At 39.5% G+C, this 25,489-nt stretch overlaps 2 protein-coding genes across 2 annotated transcripts in view; one reads left to right on the top strand and one right to left on the bottom strand.

The window, feature by feature from the left end:
• Positions 1 to 24,990, bottom strand: part of LOC127642876 (E3 ubiquitin-protein ligase RNF166) — a 31,373-nt gene extending 6,383 nt beyond the window's left edge. Inside the window, exons 1-5 of the mRNA XM_052125315.1 lie at positions 24,619 to 24,990; positions 8,509 to 8,665; positions 6,365 to 6,477; positions 1,808 to 1,922; positions 1,541 to 1,648 (exon numbers count right to left, since the gene is read on the bottom strand). Coding sequence (XP_051981275.1) covers positions 1,541 to 1,648; positions 1,808 to 1,922; positions 6,365 to 6,477; positions 8,509 to 8,665; positions 24,619 to 24,788 — 663 coding nt within the window. The 5' untranslated portion in view covers positions 24,789 to 24,990. The remainder of the gene's footprint in view (positions 1 to 1,540; positions 1,649 to 1,807; positions 1,923 to 6,364; positions 6,478 to 8,508; positions 8,666 to 24,618) is intronic.
• The window catches only part of LOC127642770 (uncharacterized), a 371,536-nt gene that overhangs the window by 87,583 nt on the left and 258,464 nt on the right, over positions 1 to 25,489 (top strand). The window lies entirely within an intron of this gene.

Raw genomic sequence — 25,489 nt, 5'->3', positions numbered from 1 at the left:
TGCTTCGCTTTATTTCCAGATATTCCAGAGTTGTTGCTGTGTTTGTTTTCTTAACTTACTATTGCAACCCTTGTTTATTTTATGGGAAGGAGGTATTGGCCCAAGTGAAGGAGTTCAAGTACCCCGGGGTCTTGTTCACGAGTGAGGGGACAATGGAGCGGGAGGTTGGCCGGAGAATTGGGGCAGCGGGGGAAGTATTGTACTCGCTCTATCGCACCGTTGTCACGAAAAGAGAGCTGAGCCGGAAGGCAAAGACCCGACTTCGGATAAGCGGTTGAAGATGGATGGATGGACTATTGCAAACTGCAGCTGAATTTTGACACAATAGTTGTCTTTGCCTCTTACATAAAACGCCGGGATTCCCCAGTGTGCATATATGCGGACGTTAGGGACAGTCAATATTTTACATTTGTGTGTATTAATGGGTATAGTTTATAGTATATGAGATTTTCCCACTGTACTCCCAGAAATATTGAGTTCTATCCGCTTTGTTGAAATGTTATTGGGCTCCATCATATGACGTTTATTATCCGGTCTGTTTCACGCACGCACACTCTTCAAACACTCTTCTGAACGCCGCGTATGCATCTACATGGCCACATTAAGCCACGTTCTCCCAGAGAAACCTACTGTAGGTGTTAAACCACTTTCTCTTAAGCCCTTAAACAGCGTAAGGAAATCAGCGTTCTTGTTTGCATGACGTTTCAGAACAGCACTTTCTGCTAAAACCCTGGAAAAAAGTTTTCTTAAGATCATGTTAACATGGTCACTGTTTAAAAAGTATAGCCACAAGATGTAAAGATTATATGTGTTAACAAGATTTAAATGTGATCAAATCAGGGATTTACCGGAGTTTCGGCAGGGTTTACCGATGTTACTTTGTCATGACAACAAAGTTGTACAGTTGGATACAACTTTACACATATATGCTTTGGAAGTGATTTTGTCACACTAAAATCATATTAACGTATAATGTTTACGTCTTTTGGCTATACTTTTGAAACAGTGTTTTTTATTGTTTATGGACTGGCCCCATTCACTTCCATTGTAAGTGTGATTTTTGTTTTTACAACCGAGGGATGAGTGGAAATACTTTTTTGGAGGTAATGAACATTTTGCCACAAATGCTGTTGATTGAACTTAACTTGAATTTAAACCTGGACCATTAACATCACCACATTGCATATAAAAGATGTAAATTGTACTGTATCTATACATCATGGTTCTACATGTTTGTGCAGCCTTTAATTTATGCTGATTTAAATAAACAATAAAACATCATTGCACAGTATATTCAGACAAGAAGGGGCCCTGCATTCTCTACAGTGCCCTGAGCCCCGTCCCATGCTTGGGACGGCCCTGTCTATAAACAATAGATGCATTCATGTTAAGTATAGGTGCAACATGATTAGGTAATTTGTCTATTTTTTCTTAGCTAACTAAAATAGCACCAAACGAAGCCAAAGCAGGACTAGGCTTGAAACAGGTTGGAATGAACTGAGGATGTACAGTAGCAATGTAAAATATGAGCTCTTCTCACCACAAATGTGTCATAAGAGAACTTGTGCCGGTGGAGAAGATGCTGCAGGAAGTTGGAGCTCTTGTAACTGGGGTCGCCCCACGGCATAGCTGAACATACTGGACATACCTACATACAAGATACACAGGAAACACAGAAAGCATGACAGCAAAACTGGACTTAAAGTGACAGATAACCCTGAAGTCAAATAATCTTTCATCCTTCATGTTGTCCATATGCAATAGATCAGATTGGAGCGTATAGTTGAAGCCGGTAATACACACTCACCACTTTGTTGGTGTCATTGCGATGGTTTTCCATGCAGTGCTTCACGAGTTCCTGTTGGTCCAAGTTGCGAGCGCCACAGTAAGGGCACACAAATGTGGAGCGATTTGGAATATTGCTGTTAATGGGTGAAAAAAGCAGAATTTCAGCCTGATGTAACCGTACGTCTGAAGGATTTATATCAGATCTATTTTTAACATAAATAAACCATAGCTTTGGAGCAAATGAGCAGAGTTATGCAACATCTCATGAATAATGCATACATGCAACCGGAGGGCGTAAATCTTTATATGCACAACTTTCAAGTCTACATAAATTGATCCAAGTGCGTTCTGTTAGCATTAGTTCTTTGCAGCATGCCTGACTACCCTAAATTTCAGCAGCTTTGGTTCCACAAATGTTTCTCCTGTAAATGTCCACCATAAATATTTAAAAAAAATATATCCTCCAATAAAGAGTTTTTAACCATGAACTAAACCAACCAGCTCCTAGATTAATCACTAGTGGTGGTTAAAATTATAGATTTTCCGATGCGTCGCAATCTTCAATTGTTAAGTTTCGATATTGATTCTCAAATCCCAAGATCGCTGTTTTACTCTATGTGCAACCCTTCACTACAGTGCGAGGAAATCCTTGTATCTGCAATAAAATTTTGCCCTAGTTTACAAATTATCACAAAAAAAAACAATTCTCTGAAGACAATTAATGGAATTTAAATTTCTTATACTCTATTTAGTCAAGAATTAAACCAACTAACTTAAAGTACCATAAATCACATTCTCAATCAATGGCAAGGAAATATGAAGGAGACCATCAAGCGCAGCCTATAAATGTACCTCAGGTTTACTAATCCCATCAAATGTTTGGTTACCTTCGGTGGACTAGCCACTTGGAGCCACTCCCACTTTTCAAAAACCAATTATCTCCCGCACCATAAAATCAAGTCCCAACCAAGATATTTCTCCTTGAATATTTCGTCTCATTCAAAAAGTCAAATTTCAATTAAGTAAAATAGGACGCTATTTCATGTTGACTACGAATACTAAAAAGTACATCATTTTGTCCCTTTCATTTTTTTGGTTTGATTTTCAAATACTTGCTTCAAATCAAAGTTTGTAATGTTGTGATTGAATTTGGAGCTGGTTGGTTTGGTTCATGGCTTAAACTCTTTTATGAAGGATTTTAAGAAATCCTTATGGAGGGGTCTGGGTAGCTCAGTGAGTATTGACGCTGACTACCACCCCTGGAGTCGAAGGTTCGAATCCAGGGTGTGCTGAGTGACTCCAGCCAGATCTCCCAAGTAACCAAATTGGGGTAACCTTCTCGTGGTCACGATAAGTGGTTTTCGCTCTCAATGGGGCACATGTAAAATTGTGTGTGGATCGCGGAGAGTAGCATGAGCCTCCACATGCTGTAAGTCTCTGCGGTGTCATGCACAACGAGCCATGTGATATGATGCACGGACTGATGTATCAGAAGTGGAGGCAACTGAGACTTGTCTTCTGCCACCCGGATTGAGGTGAGTAACCGCGCCACCACGGGGACCCACTAAGTAGTGGGAATTGGGCATTCAAAAATTGGGAGAAAAGCAGATAATAAAAAAAAAATGGAAAAAACTTCTGGAACCACGATGACTATAAAACTGGGCGGGCATTGTTGTGCTCATTTAAGGTTTCATGAGAACATTTTCAGGGTGGCATACTGGTTTGCATTAGTTAAGTGTTTTTACAATCTTTTTGTGCCATGTTACCACAAAGACTGCGATAAATAGCTGTGATGCAAAACAGTTGCAGTCTGTGACATACTGGGAATACATCGACATCCTCTGCTTTGATGAGCTAATTAATTCTTATCCTCTCCTCTTTATTCCTGTGCTTCAAAGGAATTCCACATAACTTAACCGCCAGACATCCAATTGGACTTTTATCGTAAAACTTCCAATGTCTGTTTTCAACTATCAGTTTGACATCTCTAGATCCAAGTATACCTACACTGCCAGTGTGCGGATCTAAAGAGAAGAAAGCGTCTCTAAAGTCTGAGATGTGTCCTGGATCCATGATTTCCTTCTGACTTGCCCCAGAGTGTGCTGAGCGCTTCAGCGAAGCATGAGTCATCCGGCTGCATCCTTGTAGAGTCTTGTGGGAATGGCTGCTCTTCAATGTGGGTGGAAGAAAAGGAAACACTGTGGTAACCAGTGTTAGGGGGTGAACCGTTACAATGTGTGCTAGCCAGGCATGTCACAACAAGTTTCCATTGACAAGTAATTTGTTTGTCCCACGGGGGTCAAGGTTTGACTGGTTAGTTTCGGCAGTTAGCCCTTGCTGGTAGATGCAGTAACTACACCATTAGGGGCAATTTATAAAGGCCTGTTCACACCACCGGCGGCATCGAGTGACAAAGCGACAGGATCCCATACATTGTCAAAGTATAATGACATATTAGTTAAAGGGGTCATGACATGAGAAACCAAATTTGCCTTGATCTTTTGGTATATAAGAGGTCTTTGTATCATTAAAACGTCCTGCAAGTTTAATATTTTAAGACGTCCTCCCCATTCTAAACGAATCATTTATTTAATCAAGCTCAAAATACAGCTCGTTCTGGATTCATGGTTAGAAGTGACGTGTCGGTTAGAAGTGACGTAACAGCGTTTGCATATGACCGCCTCCAGCACAAGATAACTACGCTTTAAGCGCAAGACAACTACGCTCATTTCAGTATCGCCGTGCGCCTCACAAGTGTTCAGTCGATGGACAGCGAGCTCTGACAGAGACTACTTGTGCACAGGAAAATTACGATGCCACACAGATGTGCTGTTCCTGGCTGTGGTCAAACAAAACCTCTGAATAAGCTGCCGAAAGATCCAGACGTCAGGGAAAAATGGATGCAGTTTATTTTTTGCGGACGTCCCAGTCATTTTAAGGATGACTGTTTTGAGAACAAATCTCAATATGATGCTGGCTTTGCCAGAAAACTGTTGCTCAAAGATAAGTCCGTGCCGACTATTCTGGGAACAACGACGACGCAAACTGTAAGTAATCTATTTTAAACTTTAAACTACTTTTTAAAGCGCAATTTCATTCATTATGAATAATCACAGTGTTTTTACTTAGTTTACTTGCATATTGTTCTGGCTGGAGGCGTCAATAATTGATACATAGGCACTGACGTTAGCCAATCATAACAGTGGGCGTTAACACTGAAGTCTTAAATGGAAAACGCCCCCAAAACAGACTGTTTGAATCAGAGGATGAGAAACAGGGTGGGAAAAGGTCATAAATCACTAGATTTTAAAAGTTTTCTTAAAAAAAAATATATTAATACTATAATTGCACCTAAGGGAACATAATAATACAATAAAAAAAACCATGTCATGACCCCTTTAATATAATCTGTTATCAGAATTTCCAAAGTTACTCTGGCCAGAAGTGCAGTCCACCAATAACATTAAAGCGACTGGAGTAGGAACACCAAAGTGACACAGTCTAGCGACACCATGCAACAATGTCGTTGCGGCGTGAACGGGGTTTAACAGATGTGTATTTTTGTAAACATGCTCTAGTCTAGACTTTGACCCCTTAGCTGCATCTCGCTGTTTATGCAGCATCTTGCACAGGAATGGCACGCTTTTATGACATGTGTCAATTTAAAAGATTCCATATGTTGCGCTGCTCTTACCTTTTTAATGCAAGAACGCATTCCCCCGTGAACGGCACCTTGTTTGGAATTTCGTTAGCGTAATACGTCAGAAATAGAAACTATGAAGCTGTAAAATGTCTTGCCACTTGTTGAGGCAGGTTAGGACAAAAATTACAAGGAAGCTATAATTGCATTTCACTTGATCGTGTTAGACCTTTTTAGGACACAAATGAGGTGTACTCAGATTACTTTGTGGAACTTTGCATGTTTCATATACATTATGCGCATTACTTTTCTATTTATTTAATTGATTTTCAGACAAATATAATTTAAAACCTCTTCCTTCCCCATAGCGTAGTCATGTTGACATGCAACATGTGACATCATGACTATGGTACATTACGAGACAAATATACAGTACATCGCTACAGTTACAACAAATGAAGCTTTCGTTTGTTTGAAAAAACACTTTGAATTTCCAACATTAATTGCAACAGAAATAGAAACTATGAAACCAACAAAATGCCCTGGCAATCGTTGAGGCTGGTGGGATTGGAAAATATTAACATGGAAGAGTTTTATGTGTTTCACTTTCATGCATCAGGCCTTGTTAGGGAACAAATGACAAGTTATGTTTTCAGATTACTTTTTGGAAGTATCAAGTAAAGTTTCAATGAAAAGCACAATACTGACATTTCTCTTTCAGATAAATAATGCACATTACTTTTCTGTTAATTTAATAGATTTTTTTTTTATTGACCTCCCGAAAATTGAAAAATGTTGCTCCCCAACATCAACTTTAAATTCAAACACACAAGAACATATATTGACTACATCTAGATTAGGCATGGAGGGTTACAGAATAATCTCTGTCGGCTAATAACACAACGGACACGAGAAGACCCCTGGAGCTCTGTTTACCTGGGAATGGGTTGTGAGGTGGGGACCACAGGCATGAACTTTGGGCAGTTGGCCATCTGTTCCTGAACCTTTGTGCAAGATGAGATATGTGACCTCATTTTGACCAGGGTGACCTGGGAGTTTCATAGAGACAGGGGAAGGTAAAGTGAGAAACTTGGTATGAGTAGAAGTTTTAACACCTCAATTAAGGGCCTATAACTTCTTAATTTCTTAATGTATACAGTGTAAATCTGGTCTTTCCTGGCCATGTTTTAGAAGCATGTTATGTTTTGCTGACTTTATATTTTTAAAATATCTACAAAACTGCTGCATCAAATCACCAGAGAGTTCCTGGCCTCGAGAAATCTTTATCCTGAATGAATTTACCATGGGGCTGCATTCTGGTATTAACTCCTCTGTGAATGATACATGTGTTATTGCCTTTGAATTAGCCTAAAATTAGTTGCCTTAGGACGCAGCATAACTAAGTTGCCTACCCTTTGAAAATGCCTTAAAATACTGTCTACAGTGGATATTAAAAGTCAACACACCCCTGTTAAAATGCCAGATTTTTGTGATGTAAAAGAATGAGACAAAGATAAATCATGTCAGAACTTTTTCCACTTTTAATGTGACCTATAATGTGAACAATTCAATTGAAAAACAAACTGAAATCTTCGTGGGGGAAAAATGAAAATGAAAAACCGTACAATTACCTGGTTGCATAAGTGTGCACACCCTCTTATAACTGGGGATGTGTTCAGAATTAACCAATCACATGCAAACTCATGTTAAATAGAAGTCATTACACACCTGCCATCATTTAAAGTGACTCTGATTAATCACACATAAAGTTCAGCTGTTCTAGTAGGACTTTCCTGACATTTTATTAGTTCTCAGAGCAAAAGCCATGGTCCGCAGAGAGCTTCCAAAGCATCAGAGGGATCTCATTGTTGAAATTCAGTCAGGAGAAGGGTACAAAAGAATTTCCAAAGCATTAGATATACCATGGAACACAGTGAAGACAGTCATAATCAAGTGGAGAAAATATGGCACAACAGAGACATTATCAAGAACTGGACGTCCCTCCAAAATTCATGAAAATACGAGAAGAAAACTGGTCAGGGAGGCTTCCAAGAGGCCTGCAGCAACATTAAAGGAACTGCTACATGTGACAACAACCTCCCGTATTCTTCATATGAATGGGTTATGGGGTAGGAGGGCAAGACGGAAGCCTTTTCTTACAAAGAAAACATCCAAGCCTGGCTGAAGTTTGCAAAAACAAACATCGAGTCTCCCAAAAGCATGTGGGAAAATGTGTTATGGTCTGATGAAACCAAGGTTGAACTTTTTGGCCATAATTCCAAAAGGTATGTTTGGAGCAAAAACAACACTGCACATCACCTAAAGAACACCATACCCACAGTGAAACATGGTGGTGGCAGCATCATGCTTTGGGGCTGTTTTTCTTCAGCTGGAACCGGGGTCTTAGTCAGGGTGGAGGGAATTATGAACCGTTCCAAATACCAGGCAATTCTGGCACAAAACCTTCAGGCGTCCATTAGAAAGCTGAAGATGAAGAGGAAGTTCACCTTTCAGCACGACAATGACCCAAAGTCACACATCCAAATCCACAAAAGTATGGCTTCACCAGAAGAAGATGAATGTTTTGTAATGGCCCAGCCGGAGCCCAGACCTGAATCCATTTGAACATCTGTGGGGTGATCTGAAGAGGGCTGTGCAAAGGAGATGTCCTCAAAATCTGACAGATTTGGAGCGCTTTTGCAAAGAAGAGTGGGCAAATATTGCCAAGTCAAGATGTGCCATGCTAATAGACTCCTACCCAAAAAGACTGAGTGCTGTAATAAAATCAAAAGGTGCTTCAACAAAGTATTAGTTTAAGGGTGTGCACACTTATGCAACCAGGTTATTGTGAGTTTTTTTTTTTTTTTTTTTCCTCAAAGATTTCAGTTTGTTTTTCAACTGAATTGTTCACATTATAGGTCACATTAAAGGTGCAAAAAGTTCTGACATGGTTTAGCTTTGTCTCATTCTTTTACATCACAAGAACCTGGCATTTTAACAGGGGTGTGTAGACTTTTTATATCCACTGTATGTCTGCGGCTCATTTCGTTTTGTAACAGAGCAGTTTGTTTGTGACTCACTTTTTTGGTGCACCCTCTGCAGGGTGCCTTATATGAAGACAGCTGCTTCTCCACGCTGGAGGATTTGTCCACTTTCTTTGGATCGAAAGGCATGCGGCAGAGTGGACAGAGAGGTGAGGTCACCTGGAGACACGGCTGTAGACAGTCCCCACAGAAACTGTGAACACACACATGAACAAACACATCAGAGCTAGCGGCACGTAGGGTTAACTTGAAGATTGCTGGTTTGATCCAATGCTACTTGCACGGCTATATAACAGCGGAAAAATGCTGCTGCATTTAACTTGTGAGCCATGAGATTGCAGGATCAGTGTCATGTGATCAGAAAGATGCAAACTAAAAATAAATAATAAAAGACAATAAATAGACAACACGTCTTTCAATTGCATTGTCTTTGTTGGTTGCATGCAACAACATACAGCACGGCCAGTGTAGTCACAAACAAATAACTCTTATAAGCTGGTTATTTTTAATGAATTGGTCAAATGGACTCACAGATCAGTCTAGAACTTGGCAGGTACATATGGAATCTGCAATCATGGCAAAACTACAGATTTTCGTAAAATTCAAATGCCCGTCATTCACCAAGTTGTACATGTCGTCTATTCCTCGAGTGTTTGTTTTTGAAAATACTTTGATACAAATTTTTTCACCAATAAGGCCACGTCCGCACTAATATGTTTGGTTTTGAAAATGCATTAATTTTGCTACGTTCACACCTCTCATTTACGCTTAAACAGCGACTGATCAAACAAAAACATAAACATGATCTATGTTAGACTATAAAAAAACTGATTGACTATTCCACAAAGATCATATATGGCAAACGTTAACTGCACTGAGGTTGATGCAATTCATTCGTTTTTTACCATAACAATGCACTTTCCCTTGGTGCTCAACCTTCCCACTGGGCGCGATCTCCGAAGCAGCCACAGGATGCTGCATATAGCGAAACATATGTGACTCGATTGGACCTGGACCAGGATGAATTTAGGCATGTGAATAAAGATTCATGACACAAACATTCTTATTTACCAAACGTACAAAAACATTTTTGGACTTTCAAAATCATAATCCATTTAAAATCCTCTTGGCTCAAAATTTGAGGGGGCACGTGCCCCCTTAGTCTAAACGGGCATGACGCCTCTGTCACTAGTCCATTTAAAATGGTCATGCGGTTTGGCAAATCAATTTTTTAAAGTACAAATTTTCCATGTAGTCTATCATTTTATGCAAAAATAAAAGCTGCATGCATATTAATGATATACGCAAAAATCTGTTCAAAATGGGTTTAGATGTAGTACTGTCACACCATGTCAAGCACAGGGCCCTTATATATGACAATATCAGCAAAAATGGCTGGTGAACTTGAAGTGGAAGCCTTGTCACTCTCTTGACGGATGAGGCAGGCATTTATGGGACTGCAAAAGCAATGAATCATTCTGGGTTTTTCCACCAGGGCTAAACCACATTTCATGGCACTTTGAATGCAGGGCCAGAGCCAAACACAAGCCACTCCATCACTGAATATAGAGGACTGAAGGAAGGCTGGGGTTGGGGGCGGAGATAAATGTACACTCTTAATGACATAATTTAATATAATTATTCAAGTGTTTTATCTACTAAACATTACACTTTAATGTATGTATTGTACTACTCAATTTTAAGAGGTTAAACTTGTGATATGGCTGATATGGGTTCAATTTAAGACAATACATTTATATTTATATTACAATCTACAGCCTCAGTGTACAATGCAAGTTAACTCTAATATTACAATAGTAGGTCTGCAAGCAATAATACTCTAAACTAGAAACACAAAACGAGGATTCAATAATTATGGGGATGAAGTATACTTTATTGAACATGAAAAAATAAGCAGAAACATGCAATGTAATAATTACAATTAGAGAGATAGTTACATGCTAAACAAATTAATATGCACATTACTGTGCTATGAAATCTGTAACCAAAAAAATCTGACGTAGTGCAGCTTTAATTTGACAAGGAGTCTAAAACAATTGTGTGATGCACCACAAAGGTCAAAGATGCACGTCCAGCACATGTTTACATAGAAAAACACAGCAGATGCATGCAAAACCATGTGTGACAGCGCCTAACTCGCACTATACTTGAAAAACTGACCCGAAACACAACAATTTGTCTGGTCCTGTTGTTGTCAGGTTGAAGTAATTTATTGTTCTCAAATTCTCAAATCTGAAGAAAAAAAAGTGGAACGAGAAAATAAATGCTTCAATGGTAGTAACAGTAGTTCAGTAGTTTATACTGGTCCCATAGTAATACCACAGACTCAAGCTTTATAATGCTGGGGGTATTAGTGTTTTTCAGTAAATGTAAGCGCAGCGTAGTTCTAGCGGGAAGACTAGCAGCTGTACATCATCGCACCATTTGCTGGGTAACTCCCAGCCAATCACATGTAAGCCGTTGCTTTATAAGTCACATTGCTGTTTCAGTGTGCCAACATGGCAACCTCCACCACCCCACCACCACCAGTTGAGTCCCGTCCTGCACGGGGGTAGGCTCCTCGCCCCTGCCTCCTATCTCCGGCAGGATATGACGGTTCCGAGTACAAGTTCTTCGGACCGCCAAACGGGGCCTACGCCAAAGAGAGAGACATTCGTTTTCTGTTTTGTATTCATCTAATAAATGTCATCTTAAATTTCACTCAAGTCTGCGAGTCATCCTGATAGAAATACTGTTATGTATGTACCTAATGCTTATGCAACGTGCCGCTGAAAAGAGAGCAAGGCATACCGTAATTTCCGGACTATAAGCCGCAACTTTTTTCCCACACTTTGAACCTCGCGGCTTATACAATGACGCGGCTAATATATGGATTTTTCCCGCTTTCAAACGATATATATATATATATATATATATATATATATATATATATATATATATATATATATATATATATATATATATATATATATAAAAAAACATTCTGTGACGTGCTCAGTTTTTTACGGCGTGAAGCTTTCATTAGACCAATGAAATTGCCGAACGGGTTAAGGTCAAAACAACTTTTTTTGTTTACTGTTTAGATTAAATCGAAGGCTCAAACTTCCCATCATTCTGATTACGGTAGTAATTTTGTCACCCTCACCATGGCAAAGACATGGAGAAACGCATATGATGCTGCTTTCAAGTTGAAGGCGATTGGTCTGGCTGCTGCACGGGAGCTTGGTCTTAATGAGTCGATGATAAACATTGGAAACAGCAGCGTGAGGAATTGACTCAAAAAGTGCAAAAAGACAACTAAATCTGAGGCTATTCAACTCCGACACCGAAGGAGATGACTTCAGTGGTTTCAGTGCACAGGACGAGGACGATAGTGACCAATGACTTTCTTGGTAGGCTACTATTTACTGCAAATGTTTTATTACAAGCCGTGTGTGGCAGCGGGGGCGTGGTCAAGCGCCCGTCCGGGAGAGAAAAGCTGTAAGGGCGCTTACACCTGAGCTAATATGTCTAACACCGGTGTCTAATTTCATGTGCCCTGCTTCACATGTCCTTCTTGGGAAAACTGTCACACGGGCACCAGTGTGACAGTTTTCAGCAGGGCACTTGACGTTCCAGGTAAGGCTTTTAATGGCCACAGTAATGTTTACAATCAATTTTATAAAGTTTCTCAATTCTTCTATGCGCCAACACTAGACTGACGTGTGTCACTCTCTCAGCTCTGTGGCTGCTGCCTTTTTATGCCGCTCTCCCCATGCTTACTGAAATTAGACACCGGTGTTAGACATAATTTAGCTCAGGTGTAAGCGCCCTTACCGCTTTTCTCTCCCGGACGGTGCTTGACCACGCCCCGCTGCCACACCATGTTTCGTTAAAGCCTATTTATTTTTGTTACAAGCCGTGTTTCGTTAAAGCCTGAGTAAAGTTCATTTGTTTCAATGTACCGGTAGGCACCTGCGGCTTATAGACAGGTGCGGCTTATTTATGTTCAAAATAATATTTTATTTAAAAATCAGTGGGTGCGGCTTATATTCAGGTGCGCTCAATAGTCCGGAAATTACGGTAGTCAAGACACAATCACGAAAGACCTCCACCCCTGGGGGGCCGTTCACTCCAAATCCGTCCGTCTTTTTTATGTAAGCCAGTGCTAAATGGACATCTTTGAACGTTGCTTCATATTTCATCATCTCACGCAGGACCAATGCATTTTTTAGACAATGTGTCAACTGAAGAGGAAATTCAACCTTTAAAAAGTGTCTTGAGACACCTGTGTTCTGTTTTGTTTGTTGCACTGCATCTGTTTTACCCCAAGAATGTTATCAGTCTGAAAGACCCATAAGTCATCATCAGTGCTTGGCACACAAAATGTGCATTTATCTTAAATTCGATGAAAACTTTAATATTCAAATTTTACATTGACAGCTTTAGTGCGGATGTGGCTTGAGTGATATCGGAACCAGAATCGTTAAATTCTTTACAATTCCCAAAACATGTTCTAACCACCAGTAGGCAATGACTCTGACAACAATTAATATCTGATGAACATTGTTTGGCGGGGAAAATAATCCAGTTAAATCCACTTCCTGTGAGGGAGAATATTTCACTGAGAGAGTGAGTTGGTCTTGTTAAAATGTGATTATTAATATAAATAATCACATTTGTATCTGTAATTAGCTACAATAGCAAGTTCTGTGGTTGTCGATGAACCAATACATTTTCACATTCATTAGATTTAAAATTTCGTGTCCTGGTGTTTATTATTAATATAACAGATTCATTTATTCATGGATTTTGATTCCAGTGGTGGCTGCATAGGATTGTTTCCAATAAATCCAGAGCGTTGTAAAGTCCAGAAGTCAACATGTTTTGAAAAAGGATAGATGTAATAATTTCCAAAATTCACAACATGTTTTTATCTAACAAAATATTCCGCCTCAATCCATGTTTGTTGGCGTTTAGACTTTCGAAAACATTTTCACTGTGGTGGAAAAAATTTGCTGTACACAAAGCGAGGCACGCACCTTCCGGGGCAGTCTAGCAGCTAATATATAATATATATAGGCCTATGTATTTTATATAGTCTAGCACTATTATATATTACAAAAAAGATCAGTATTATGTAGGACTATCTCGTGTCAGCTTACGCTCCATTTGATCCATATTATTCTATTTTATTCAATACATTTTTAGGGTGATGACGCCATAAAATATGACGACAGACATTAGAAGCTTCATTCTAAAACCTCAATAGAAGTTTCGAATGTAAATATGACATGACATTTTGGTACAGTCTAGTATGAACGGTCAGAATGACCGCTATGGCCATTCTAGTATAGAATTCCGGTATTTCTCGTGTTAAATGCAAGTACAAGTCTATTGCTTGATTAGTGTCCTTTGGAAGATCAAAGCGTGTCTCAGCCATGACAGTATTACAAATGTCATAGACAGTAATGTCTTTGTATTGAAGGCCAAGTTTAAAATATATCTCTATAAATTGTCCCAGACCCAAAGTAAAATAAAACCGGATTAAACTTGAAAGGCGGGACATGTTTACTTCCATGCAATCCAGCTAAAATAGAGCTCCTGGCAGGATTTTGAGGGATCTCATTAATTCAGAAAAACAGAACAACAATTTTTTTTAATGAAAAATTATCTCATAATTCTGAGATAATTAAGTCGTTAATTCAGAAAAACAGAGTAGATTTTTTTTTTCTCAAGTGAATGCAATACACTTCCGTAGGTATCTCATCATACAGATTAGCAGTAGAAAGATGAAGAGATGATGTCATTTGCTGAACTACAGTCATTACTCTGTCTGCACATTTCTTTCCCTCGGTGTCTGTTGGACATGCAGCTTTATTAATCATCACAATACTGAACACTAATAAATGCCTCTGATGTGTCATATCAGAGTAGCAATTAATTTAACATGCACAGTTATAATCGACCTTCAGCAAGCTTCAACCAGTTGTGATATATCATTGATTAAGAAATTACCTATCTTACTACTAAGAATGGTTTTAAAAGAAATAGTTCAGTAGAAATGTAAATGATGTAATGGGTAATTATTTAGATTGTAATCATGTAATATTCACCCTCCTATTAGTTCAAACCTGTATAGTATGCCTTTCTTTCTTTGTGTACTATGTAGTGCACAAGTTGTATGGACTACTTTTATGATGCTTTTTGGAGCTTGACAACAACTGGTGACAATCTACAGTACATCTGTTGTATGGAAAAAGAGCAGTTTCAAAATTTTTACTTTTCCGTTTAACATAAGAAAGAAATACGGACTTGGAATGACACAAGGGTGTGCAAATAATTCGTTTTCATTTTTGGGTGAACTATTCCTTTAATGCAGATCATACGCTGCTAGAAGCTCTCAGAAATGTTTCCGATCATTTGGGTGGCTGAACACGTCTGTGGAGCGGAGGGGGGCGGGGCCGGGTCGGAATGTCGCGCGCCCGGTCCCCAATCGGCCTGATGTGGCGCGTGAGGGATAAAGGCGGCCGGTGACGATAACAAGGCATGATGGATCCATGTTCTCATTCTGTTTATGCCAAATTCTGACTCTACCATCTGAATGTCTCAACAGAAATCGAGACTCATCAGACCAGGCAACATTTTTCCAGTCTTCAACTGTCCAATTTTGGTGAGCTCTTGCAAATTGTAGCCTCTTTTTCCTATTTGTAGTGGAGATGAGTGGTACCCGGTGGGGTCTTCTGCTGTTGTAGCCCATCCGCCTCAAGGTTGTGCGTGTTGTGGCTTCACAAATGCTTTGCTGCATACCTCGGTTGTAACGAGTGGTTATTTCAGGCAAAGTTGCTCTTCTATCAGCTTGAATCAGTCGGCCCATTCTCCTCTGACCTCTAGCATCAACAAGGCATTTTCACCCACAGGACTGCCGCATACTGGATGTTTTTCCCTTTTCACACCATTCTTTGTAAACCCTAGAAATGGTTGTGCATGAAAATCCCAGTAACTGAGCAGATTGTGAAATACTCAGACCGCCCGCCTGGCACCAACAACCATGCCACGCTCAAAATTGCTTAAATCACCTTTCTTTCCCATTCTGACATTCAGTTTGGAGTTCAGGAGATTGTCTTGACCAGGACCACACCCCTAAATGCATTGAAGCATCTGCCATGTGATTGGTTGATTAGATAATTGCATTAATGAGAAATTGAACAGGTGTTCCTAATAATCCTTTAGGTGAGTGTATATATACACACATACACTCAGGGGTGTACTCACTTTTGTTGCCAGCGGTTTAGACATTAATGGCTGTGTGTTGAGTTATTTTGAGGGGACAGCTAATTTACACTGATATACAAGCTGTACACTCACTACTTTACATTGTAGCAAAGTGTCATTTCTTCAGTGTTGTCACATGAAAATCAAATATTTACAAAAATGTGAGAGTACAATGTATTACCTAATTTATTACAAAGAGACACATTCACTAGTCTCCAGTGGCAAAGCTTCCTTACAATACATTTTTATTCATCTTTCTCTACTGTGGGTTTCTCTCATCTCCCTGTTACTGTCCTCCTTTTCTCCACCTTCAGCAGCTCTCACCATCATCTTCTCTCTCAACACAACAGAAATCTCATTTTGCTGTGGAGAATAATTCAACAGGTTTATCAGCCCTGGAGTTAACGAAGTCTGCTTGAACGTGCCACTGAAACATTCAGACCCATATCCACCAGCCATCTGATACTACACAGCAGGAGCCAGAAACAGACTCAACTTTAAACCATCGTCGCTTCTGGTGATTTAACAATACGATGAAAGACAACATGGCCCATATAGAAATTAGGGAATCCAGTAGTCTTAGACAGTGTCTCCTAACACTGTGCAAACAGCCAACCTAGCAAGCAAAGGCTATTTTTATTAACCGCTCAGACAATATACCCCAAGTATATTCACGTATGACTTTATCCTTTGTGTGAATAGCAGCTATAACTATTTGCACTTAGAGTAAACAAGATACTATTTGTTGCTATTTACATAGAGTGAAAACAGTCTCTACCACTCAGTGTAAATAGCCATCGCAGTAAATTTCAACGCAGCACTCATGGCGTGAGACACTGAAAAAAACCAGCGAGACATAAGCGCATCAACGACATCCCACTGCCGCATGTGCGCACAGGCAAACAATTAAAGGGTTAGTTCACCCAAAAATTATAATTAACTCACGCTCATGCCATCTATCATATGTATGACTTTCGTAAGGAAGTGGTGGTGGTGTAGTGGACTACAGCACATAACTGGTAATCAGAAGGTCGCTGGTTCGATCCCCACAGCCACCACCATTGTGTCCTTGAGCAAGGCACTTAACTCCAGGTTGCTCCGGGGGGATTGTCCCTGTAATAAGTGCACTGTAAGTCACTTTGGATAAAAGCGTCTGCCAAATGCAAAAATGTAAATGTAAGATTTTTAGAAGAATATCTCAGCTCTGTAGGTCCATACAATGCAAATGAATGGTGGCCTGAAATTTGAAGCTTCAAAAAGCAGATCAAGTCAGCATAAACATAATCCATCAAACTCCATCGGTTTAATCCATGTCTTCAGAAGTGATCCATTTGGTTTTGGGTGAGAAAAGACCAAAATGTAACTTCTTTTTCACTGCACATCTTGACAGCAGTTTCCTTGAAGATCACGATTTCAAGCTCGATCCTGGAAATGCTCACCATTGTTTAAGCTATTCACCAATTTTGCCTTCACTAGTTCATTTGACAGATGAGTTCTTAAAAGTAGAAATATTCCATGTAGTCTTAATGTATAATGAGATTATAAAAGCTGAATGCATAATACGTATTTGCTAAATGCTGTTAAAAACAGATTTAGATCAAGTATAGCATATCACACCACAGGATATGTCAACTTCACAAAAGTATTTCATGTCAATTACCCATTTATTATTATTACACTGTTTATATTAGAGTAGCATCAAAATATTTCAATGTACAGTAGAAATGATGGATAATGGTAAAACACTTTTGGGATCTGGCGTAGAAAAAGAGCATACAATGTGAATTGGATAAAATAAGCCCTGATATTATATGCTTCTGTAACGAGAGCCAGCAGTGCAGTGTGTAAACCTCACTCTCCTGACCTCCAGAGGTGCACTAGCGACTGACACTAGAGGCTGTAGCACCCGCCTCCCACGCCGGAGACGTTGATTCGAGTCCCGTACGGAGCGGGTAGAACAGAAGCGTCACAATGGTGCCGTGACCCGGGTGGGAGTGAGGTTTAGGGGGGTGAGTGTAACGGGAGCCAGCAGTGCAGTGTGTAAACCTCACTCTCCTGACCTCCAGAGTTCGCTAGAGGCTGTAGCCTTTAGCCTCCTTGTTAGCGCACCCGCCTCCCACGCCGGAGACGTTGGTTCGAGTCCCGTACGGAATGGGTAGAACAGAAGCGTCACACTTCCAATATTTGCTAATTATCTGATCACCAATATTGTGCATCCCTGATTTCCTGAATATAAGTTTCCATTCGCAAATAAAACATGGTAATGAACACTAGAAAACAAATAAGTTAATCACACTGGTTAAAGAATGAATGATCGACTGATTATACATTTTGCATTATGAGCCAAAATTACAACACAAACATGGCGTGGAGATATCAACATGACGTAAGAAGCAGCAGATACACGCTTCAAACAGTCACCATTCACTTTTAATGAATGGGGGGGAAAGATGCAACAAAAGTGAATGGTGACTGAGACTAATATAGTGATTAATACTTTGTGTTACACAAAGTAAAGAATGAAAGTCATACAAGTTTGGAACCAAAGTTTAGGAGAACAATTCCTCTTAATACAACATGATTCTTGCAGGAACCCCCCCACACACTAATTACCCAAGATCCAAAAAACACCAAACAAATCAAGAATTAATAAATAAATTGAACAAACAGAATAAAAAAAACAAGATGAAAGAAAACCAGAAAGGCTATAAAAGCAACGATAAATCTTTAGGGATGTCCCTCCCTCCTCCTACTAGAGATTAACCGCAGCATTGCTCATTCCATGAAGCTGTCAACATTCGAGTGTGGGCGGTTCTGTGCAAAGCCCAAGACAACATCAGAAATTCAAGCCCACATTAGTTTTGAGGGCGGTCCACTACAGTTTAATCAATATGGTACAGTAACCTGGCAGGAACATATAGTGGAATTGGCATAGCAGGAATAGGATTTGGACTGCTTTATTCACCTATATATAATGCCATCTAATCTGTATTCTGTCAGCGGGTAGAGCAGGCAGTGCATTAGAAAATGATGTAGAAATGTATGCCCTTTGATTTGAAACCCCTAACCCTCAGTATTAAGCAAACTACTCTCGTAGAATTACATTACCAGTGTTTCCCCTCAGCTTGTTTTTCTCTCGCAGCGGTGCTGTCGTGCTTCTGACCACGAGGAATAGCTTAAAATGACCGTAGAATCATTTTTGATGGGTTATTCGTGTTCACCTTGTCAAGTACGTGTTTATTTACTGGGAGCTTTCGACACTTGAAAGGCTCTGGAAGCCCAGATAGCTGTAGTAAAAACTGTCAAATAATGAAATGCCTCAAAGCAGAAAATTACTTGGACAATTTTTATTAAGCATATACAAATAGATAATATAAAGCACCCCCAGATCATCACCGATTCTCCATCTGGTCGCCTAATGGTTAGACTGAGATCTGGAGAGGCCTTCAAGCCACAGTGTCTCGCACCCACTGTGAAATTTAGTGGAGGATCGGTGATGATTTGAGGGTGCTTCAGCCAAGCTGGATTCATCTTTGAGAAGGATGCATGACTCAAGCCATGTACAAGGTTATCCTGGAAGAAAACTTGCTTCCTTCTGCTCTGACAATGTTCACCAACTATGAGGATTGTTATTTCCAGCAGGACAATGCTCCATGCCACACAGCGGGTCAATCAAGGTGTGGATGGAGGACCACCGGATCAAGACTCTGTCATGGCCAGCCCAATCTCCAGACCTGAACCCCAGTGAAAACATCTGGAATGTGATCAAGAGGAAGATGGATGACCACAAGCCATCAAACAAAACCGAGCTGCTTGAACTTTTGTGCCAGGAGTGGCATAATGTCACCCAACAGCAATGTGAAAGACTGGTAGAGAACATGCCAAGACACATGAAAGATGTGATTGAAAATCAGGGTTATTCCACCGAATATTGATTTCTGAACTCTTCCTAAGTTAAAAACAAGTTAATATCCATTTTTAAACAACACAATACTAATGCATTATTCAATGCATCTTTTTTGTTATTTTGACCGTTTGTCATTTTCTGCAAATTAATGCTCTAAATGACAATATTTTTATTTGAAATTTGGGAGAAATGTTATCAGTACTTCATAGATTAAAACAAAAATTTGAATTTTACTCAAACACACACCTATAAATAGTAAATCCAGAGACACTGATCATTTTGAAGTAGTCTCTTAATTTTTCCCAGAGCTGTATTTATTGTCCAGTTTATTTCCTAATATCAAACATCATTCAAACAGAACATATTTTACACAGGAGGAAAACTATGTCCATAAGTCTTGGAGGTCCAGAATATAAAGCCATTTATGAACTTGTCCATGTATTCACAGTGAAATTACACAGAAGCACGGGTAACACCATATTGATCCTCATTACTGTGGTTAGGCCCATTAGTCAATAATAATAATAAATTATAGTATTTGTTATGAACAAATAGCAGCCTAAACACATTTAGAAACTTTAACTACAAATGCCACCGTTGTAATAAAAATGAAGTACTTTTATTTTGACAGACCTTTGAGTTCTTCCTGTTTTTACGGGTTAGTTTTATCAAACTCCCCATTACTGCTGGGATACTCCCATCACAACTCACGAGGTGAAATCTCCGGGCTGCACCGGAGCAGTTCATTTAAGTGTTAACAGCCATTTATACTTTAAACACACTGCATGAAAATGAAGCACCAGCAGTGTGTGTTGCATTTGTGTGAGTGTGTGAGCATGCGTGCGCGTGTGTAAAGCAGATGACAGAGCAGAGCAGCACCTCTTGTTCATTCTGTAGCATGCAGCCACGTGACTGTATATTATTTAATTAAATGACATCGTTCTGCTGTTTAAAGATCACACTTGGCCATATCCAGAGTTTTTTTTTATTTTATATTCAAACTGTCACATCTTATACCATTTTGCTAATGACAACATACTGTTATATCGTACTTTTTTTTGGTATTGCGATACTTCGTTAGTACCAGTAACCCAAGCAACCCTAGTCTGTACACTGCAAATAGGCTTACTAGCTAGCTAATTATCTGGCTACCTTTCTTAGTTTGGTCTATATTAGTATTTATTTCTCTTGGCTAGTATACACATTTTTCACAGACTGTGATGATGCCTTATTTAGCAGCGTAAATCAAATCAAATATCCTCCACCCATCCATCCATCTTCAACCGCTTATCCGAAGTCAGGTCGCGGGGCAGCTGCTCCAGCAGGGGGCCCCAAACTTCCCTATCCCGAGCCACATTAACCAGCTATGACTGGGGGACCCCGAGGCGTTCCCAGGCCAGTGTGGAGATGTAATCTCTCCACCTAATCCTGGGTCTTCCCCGAGACCTCCTCCCTGCTGGACGTGCCTGAAACACCTCCCTAGGGAGGCGGCCAGGGGGCATCCTTACCAGATGCCCAAACCACCTCAACTGACTCCTTTCGACGCAAAGGAGCAGCGGCTCTACTCCGAGCTCCTCACAGATGACTGAGCTCCTCACCCTATATCTAAGGGAGAAGACCGCCACCCTTCTGAGGAAGCCCATTTCGGCCGCTTGTACTCGCGATCTAGTTCTCTTGGTCATGACCCAGCCTTCATGACCATAGGCAGGGGTGAAAATTTCATCAAAATGTTGGGGGGGACAAGAAACATAAAAATTCTGAAGAGCAATTTTTGAAGGGGACACCAAGGTTTTTTTTGTTGTTGCCCCGTTTGCATTTGTATTATTTTATTTCTTAAACAATTATTTTCAGAATATATCATTATATTATTTACAATACACATATTTTAATTATATTTTAGGGGGGACAACCCTCAGATGGGGGGGTGTCCTGACCCCCCCGACCCCCCGCGATTTCCGCCTATGACCATAGGTGAGGGTAGGAACAAAAATTGACCGGTAGATCGAGAGCTTTGCCTTTCGGCTCAGCTCTCTTTTCGTGACACCTCACAGTTGCTTTGCCAAAGTCTTTTGGATGGCTAAATTGGCCACTCTTTGGTCATGGAGCAGTATCGCCCTTTTCAATTCCAGAACAAATGATACAACTAGAGACACATTTGTCAGTATATCTCAGCTGCTTCAATTCTGAATCTATATATCAGTCTCATGTGCTTTGTATTTTGGTGCCTTTAAAGTGCTGATTCATGTAATCTCTAATGTATTTTGTGAAGAATGAAGCATGTTTTCCTAAATAGAGATTGCCGTGCACCTGGAGGAACGATAAGAGCAATACTAGGAGGAGAGGGCGTTATTTGTCACCTAAATCATGCAAACACCCTGGGACTGCCCTTGCCCTTTCAGTGCCCTTTCAGGAAAATGAATTTTTGATAAGGGAAGCACAGTAGCCTGCACACAGCTGCTTTAAAGCTTGGGGTTCTTGTTCCTTAAAAAAAGGGGGATGTTGTTTAGTTTTAAGACTCAGCACAATTCCACACACAAAACAAAAACTTTTACTTTCTATGATGATGAGGAAGGGTGCAGCCAAATCAAAGGAAACCAAAGCAGCTTAAACTGCTAAACATCATCCCTCCAGTAACCGAACACAGACCAGTGGTGGCGCTAAAGAGGTTGTCCTGATATTGGACATTTAATGCATAAAGGATTTGTCATAAAAGATTGGTCATTTCCCAAATCGGAGGCGGGCCTTCAGCAAAACTGGGCAGAACCTTTAAATCATGCATGCACAATCAATCCATGTCTCATCTGGAAGACTTCTACACTGAAGCGCACCCGTGAAGAAGACTTCACAAGATTTTGTTTATTCACACTGCACCAGCTTTCCCGTAATCAGTGCTCGCATTCACACACATGCCGAAAAATCCTGTAAAGACAAAGTCTATAGCAAAACGTCTTGAGTTTACTGATAAAGCTCATTATCCTATTGTAAACAAATCATTTGCTTGCAGTACCACGAATTACCACTAGACATTACGGTTTAATAATTATCTGCACGGACGGCTAGTAGCTGCCTGGTCTTGGTATCTTGTTTTTTTTGTGCATTTTGTCTGTATTAGGAGTGTAGCGGTAAGATATTTCAATGGAAGCCAATATTTATTCATTTTATTCCAACAATAGGTTTATAGGCCAATTTTTATAAATTGCTCATCATTTTTCTATTGTTCGATGTTAACTGTTTTTGTGTTATTTGCTTCTGTCTATCAACTGAATTGAACTCTTGAAGACAGTTAAAGGGACAGTTCACCCAAAAAGGTTACTCACCCCCCCATGCCACCCAAGATGTGTATGACTTTCTTTCTTCTGCAGAACACAAAGATTTCTAGAAGAATATTTCAGCTCTGTAGGTCCTCACAATGCAATTGTGTGGTGACCAAAACTCTGATGCTTCAAAAAGCACATAAAGGGAGCAAAGAAGTAATCCTTAGGACTGCAGTGGTTTAATCCATGTCTTCTGAAGTGATATGATAGGTGTGGGTATTCTTGTTTTGTTTTTGATGATTCACATTCTTTGTGCATATCGCCCCCTACTGGGCAGGGAGGAGAATTTATAGCAAAAAAGGACTTAAATATTGATCTGTTTCTCAACCACAGCTATCATATCACTTTAAAAGACATGGATTAAACCACTGGAGTCATGTGGATTACTATAATGATGCCTTTATGTGCTTTTAGGAGCTTAAAGGTTTTGGTCAATATTCACTGGCATTATATGGATCTACAGAGCAGAAATATTCGGTGAGTAAATGATGAGACAATTTTCAGTTTTGGGTGAACTGTCCCTTGAAGTTTGAAAGTGATACTTGTCACACACACAAAAAATGATGTTATCATGGTGCATTGTGATATAATTATAATTGAATAATACAAATTAATTGTATCAAATATTATTTTGAAATATAATAGAACAAAAAACAACGAAGAATTTGATACTACAATTTTATGTAAAGAGGCGGTAACCATATTAGCCGTGTCCATAACATGTATGCCGTTTTAAGAGACACCGCACACACACAAAAATGATACTGAAAAAAATCAAAACTTTTAGACATACATGCTAGTGGGATACCTCTGTTTTTCAGTATATTTAATAATAATAATAATAATAATAATAATACTAATACATTATTTAATTAAATAACATTTCACTATTGAAATTCCTTAAAAAAATAAAAAGCAAACCATATTATTAATAATGGTAATAATAAATCATAATAATTAAATATAATAATAATAATTTATTACTATGTTACACTTCATACCACCCTTGATTAGTCTGTGCCCCACATATGCCATCATACTCTAAATAAAGTCTGGACACGCCACTGGACATTAATCAACGAACCGATTCAAAAGAACGATTCATTTGCGAATCGACTCTGCCAAATATCACTCGCGGCTTCTCGCGACGCTTTTGTTCTCTCCAGCGCAACCGTCATAGGCAGTGAAGCTCAAGAAACCCGAAGACTGATGTCTACAATGTTTTTTTTTTTCTACAAAACGTAAATAGTAACATGATATGCTCAACACAACATGCATAAACAGCCAACGATGCCAATGTCGAGTCGAAGTAAACAACAATAATAACAACAACAACAACAACAACACAAATAAGAGCAGTTGATCATATTTAAAGAGTGACGTCACTGAATGGCTCTTCAATAACAATAATGTAATAACTACACAGTAAATGATACATAGACTTATGTATTAAGGATGTTATTTCGTGAGGTGGTGGTCTACTGTTATAACGACCCTATGAGACAAAGAGGTCGATGCAACCTCTAACTGATGCATAAAATATCTATGCAATGACCCCACTTAGGTGATACACATGTATGCATGTCAATGCCAGTCTCTGAATTTATGCAGACACTGTAATTAAAAACATTTTAAATGCACCGTACTCACGTATGGGCACAGCTTGCGATGCTGACAGGTTTGTGGTACACCTCCAGACAGATGGGACAGGAGAACTGGCTTTCCAGACTCTCCCCAGGTGCGGCTGCAGCGGCTCCGTTTTGCTGCTGATGCTGCCTGATCTGAGCGGCGGACACAAAACTGCGGAACATCGCCATCATGAACACAGAGCTCTGGCGCAGGATGAACCGCTAATACTCCAGATCGCGCTCGCAGCCGATAGGATTCCGTGTTTTTAACGTATAGCTGGCTGACAAAAAGATGTATGCGTCATTTGATACAGTATCTGATCCAATAGTGTTAACCGAGGAGGACGCGCCGTTGTTCATAAGAAGTAAACATTACAAGGGCGCTTTAACAGAACGGTTTCGATCCGATTAGGTGAACGAGCTGCTGGGAGTTGTAGTTTTATTGCCGACCCAGTGTGCGGAACGAGAGTGCAAAAGAACTACATTTACCAGACAATGCGTTATAAACGAGTCAACGGAGCATGGATAGATGGCGTCAACACAATGAAATGTTGTAAAATATCGATAATAACTTATATTTTAACATTATTTTCTGATTTGATAAAAATAAACTATTTTTGAAAAAATGTTAATGGTTGTTTTAGTTATATTAGTGTAAATATTATTATAATTATAAAACAAGACTTTAATTGTTCTATCCCGTTGTCCATTTAAATTTATATTGTTGTAAAACTATATTTTGTTTCTTTGATTTTATTATTATTATTATTATTATTATTATTATTATTATTATTATTATTACAGCCAGGGATTTAGCATAAGTGGATAGATGAAAATAAAATAATACAAATTATTAAAAAAGTGTTTTCTTTTTCTAATCCACGTCCATTTAA

The sequence above is a fragment of the Xyrauchen texanus genome, chromosome 1 (assembly GCF_025860055.1).
Source record: "Xyrauchen texanus isolate HMW12.3.18 chromosome 1, RBS_HiC_50CHRs, whole genome shotgun sequence".
Classification (NCBI taxonomy): domain Eukaryota; kingdom Metazoa; phylum Chordata; class Actinopteri; order Cypriniformes; family Catostomidae; genus Xyrauchen; species Xyrauchen texanus.
This window is presented reverse-complemented; position numbering and strand designations above follow the sequence as displayed.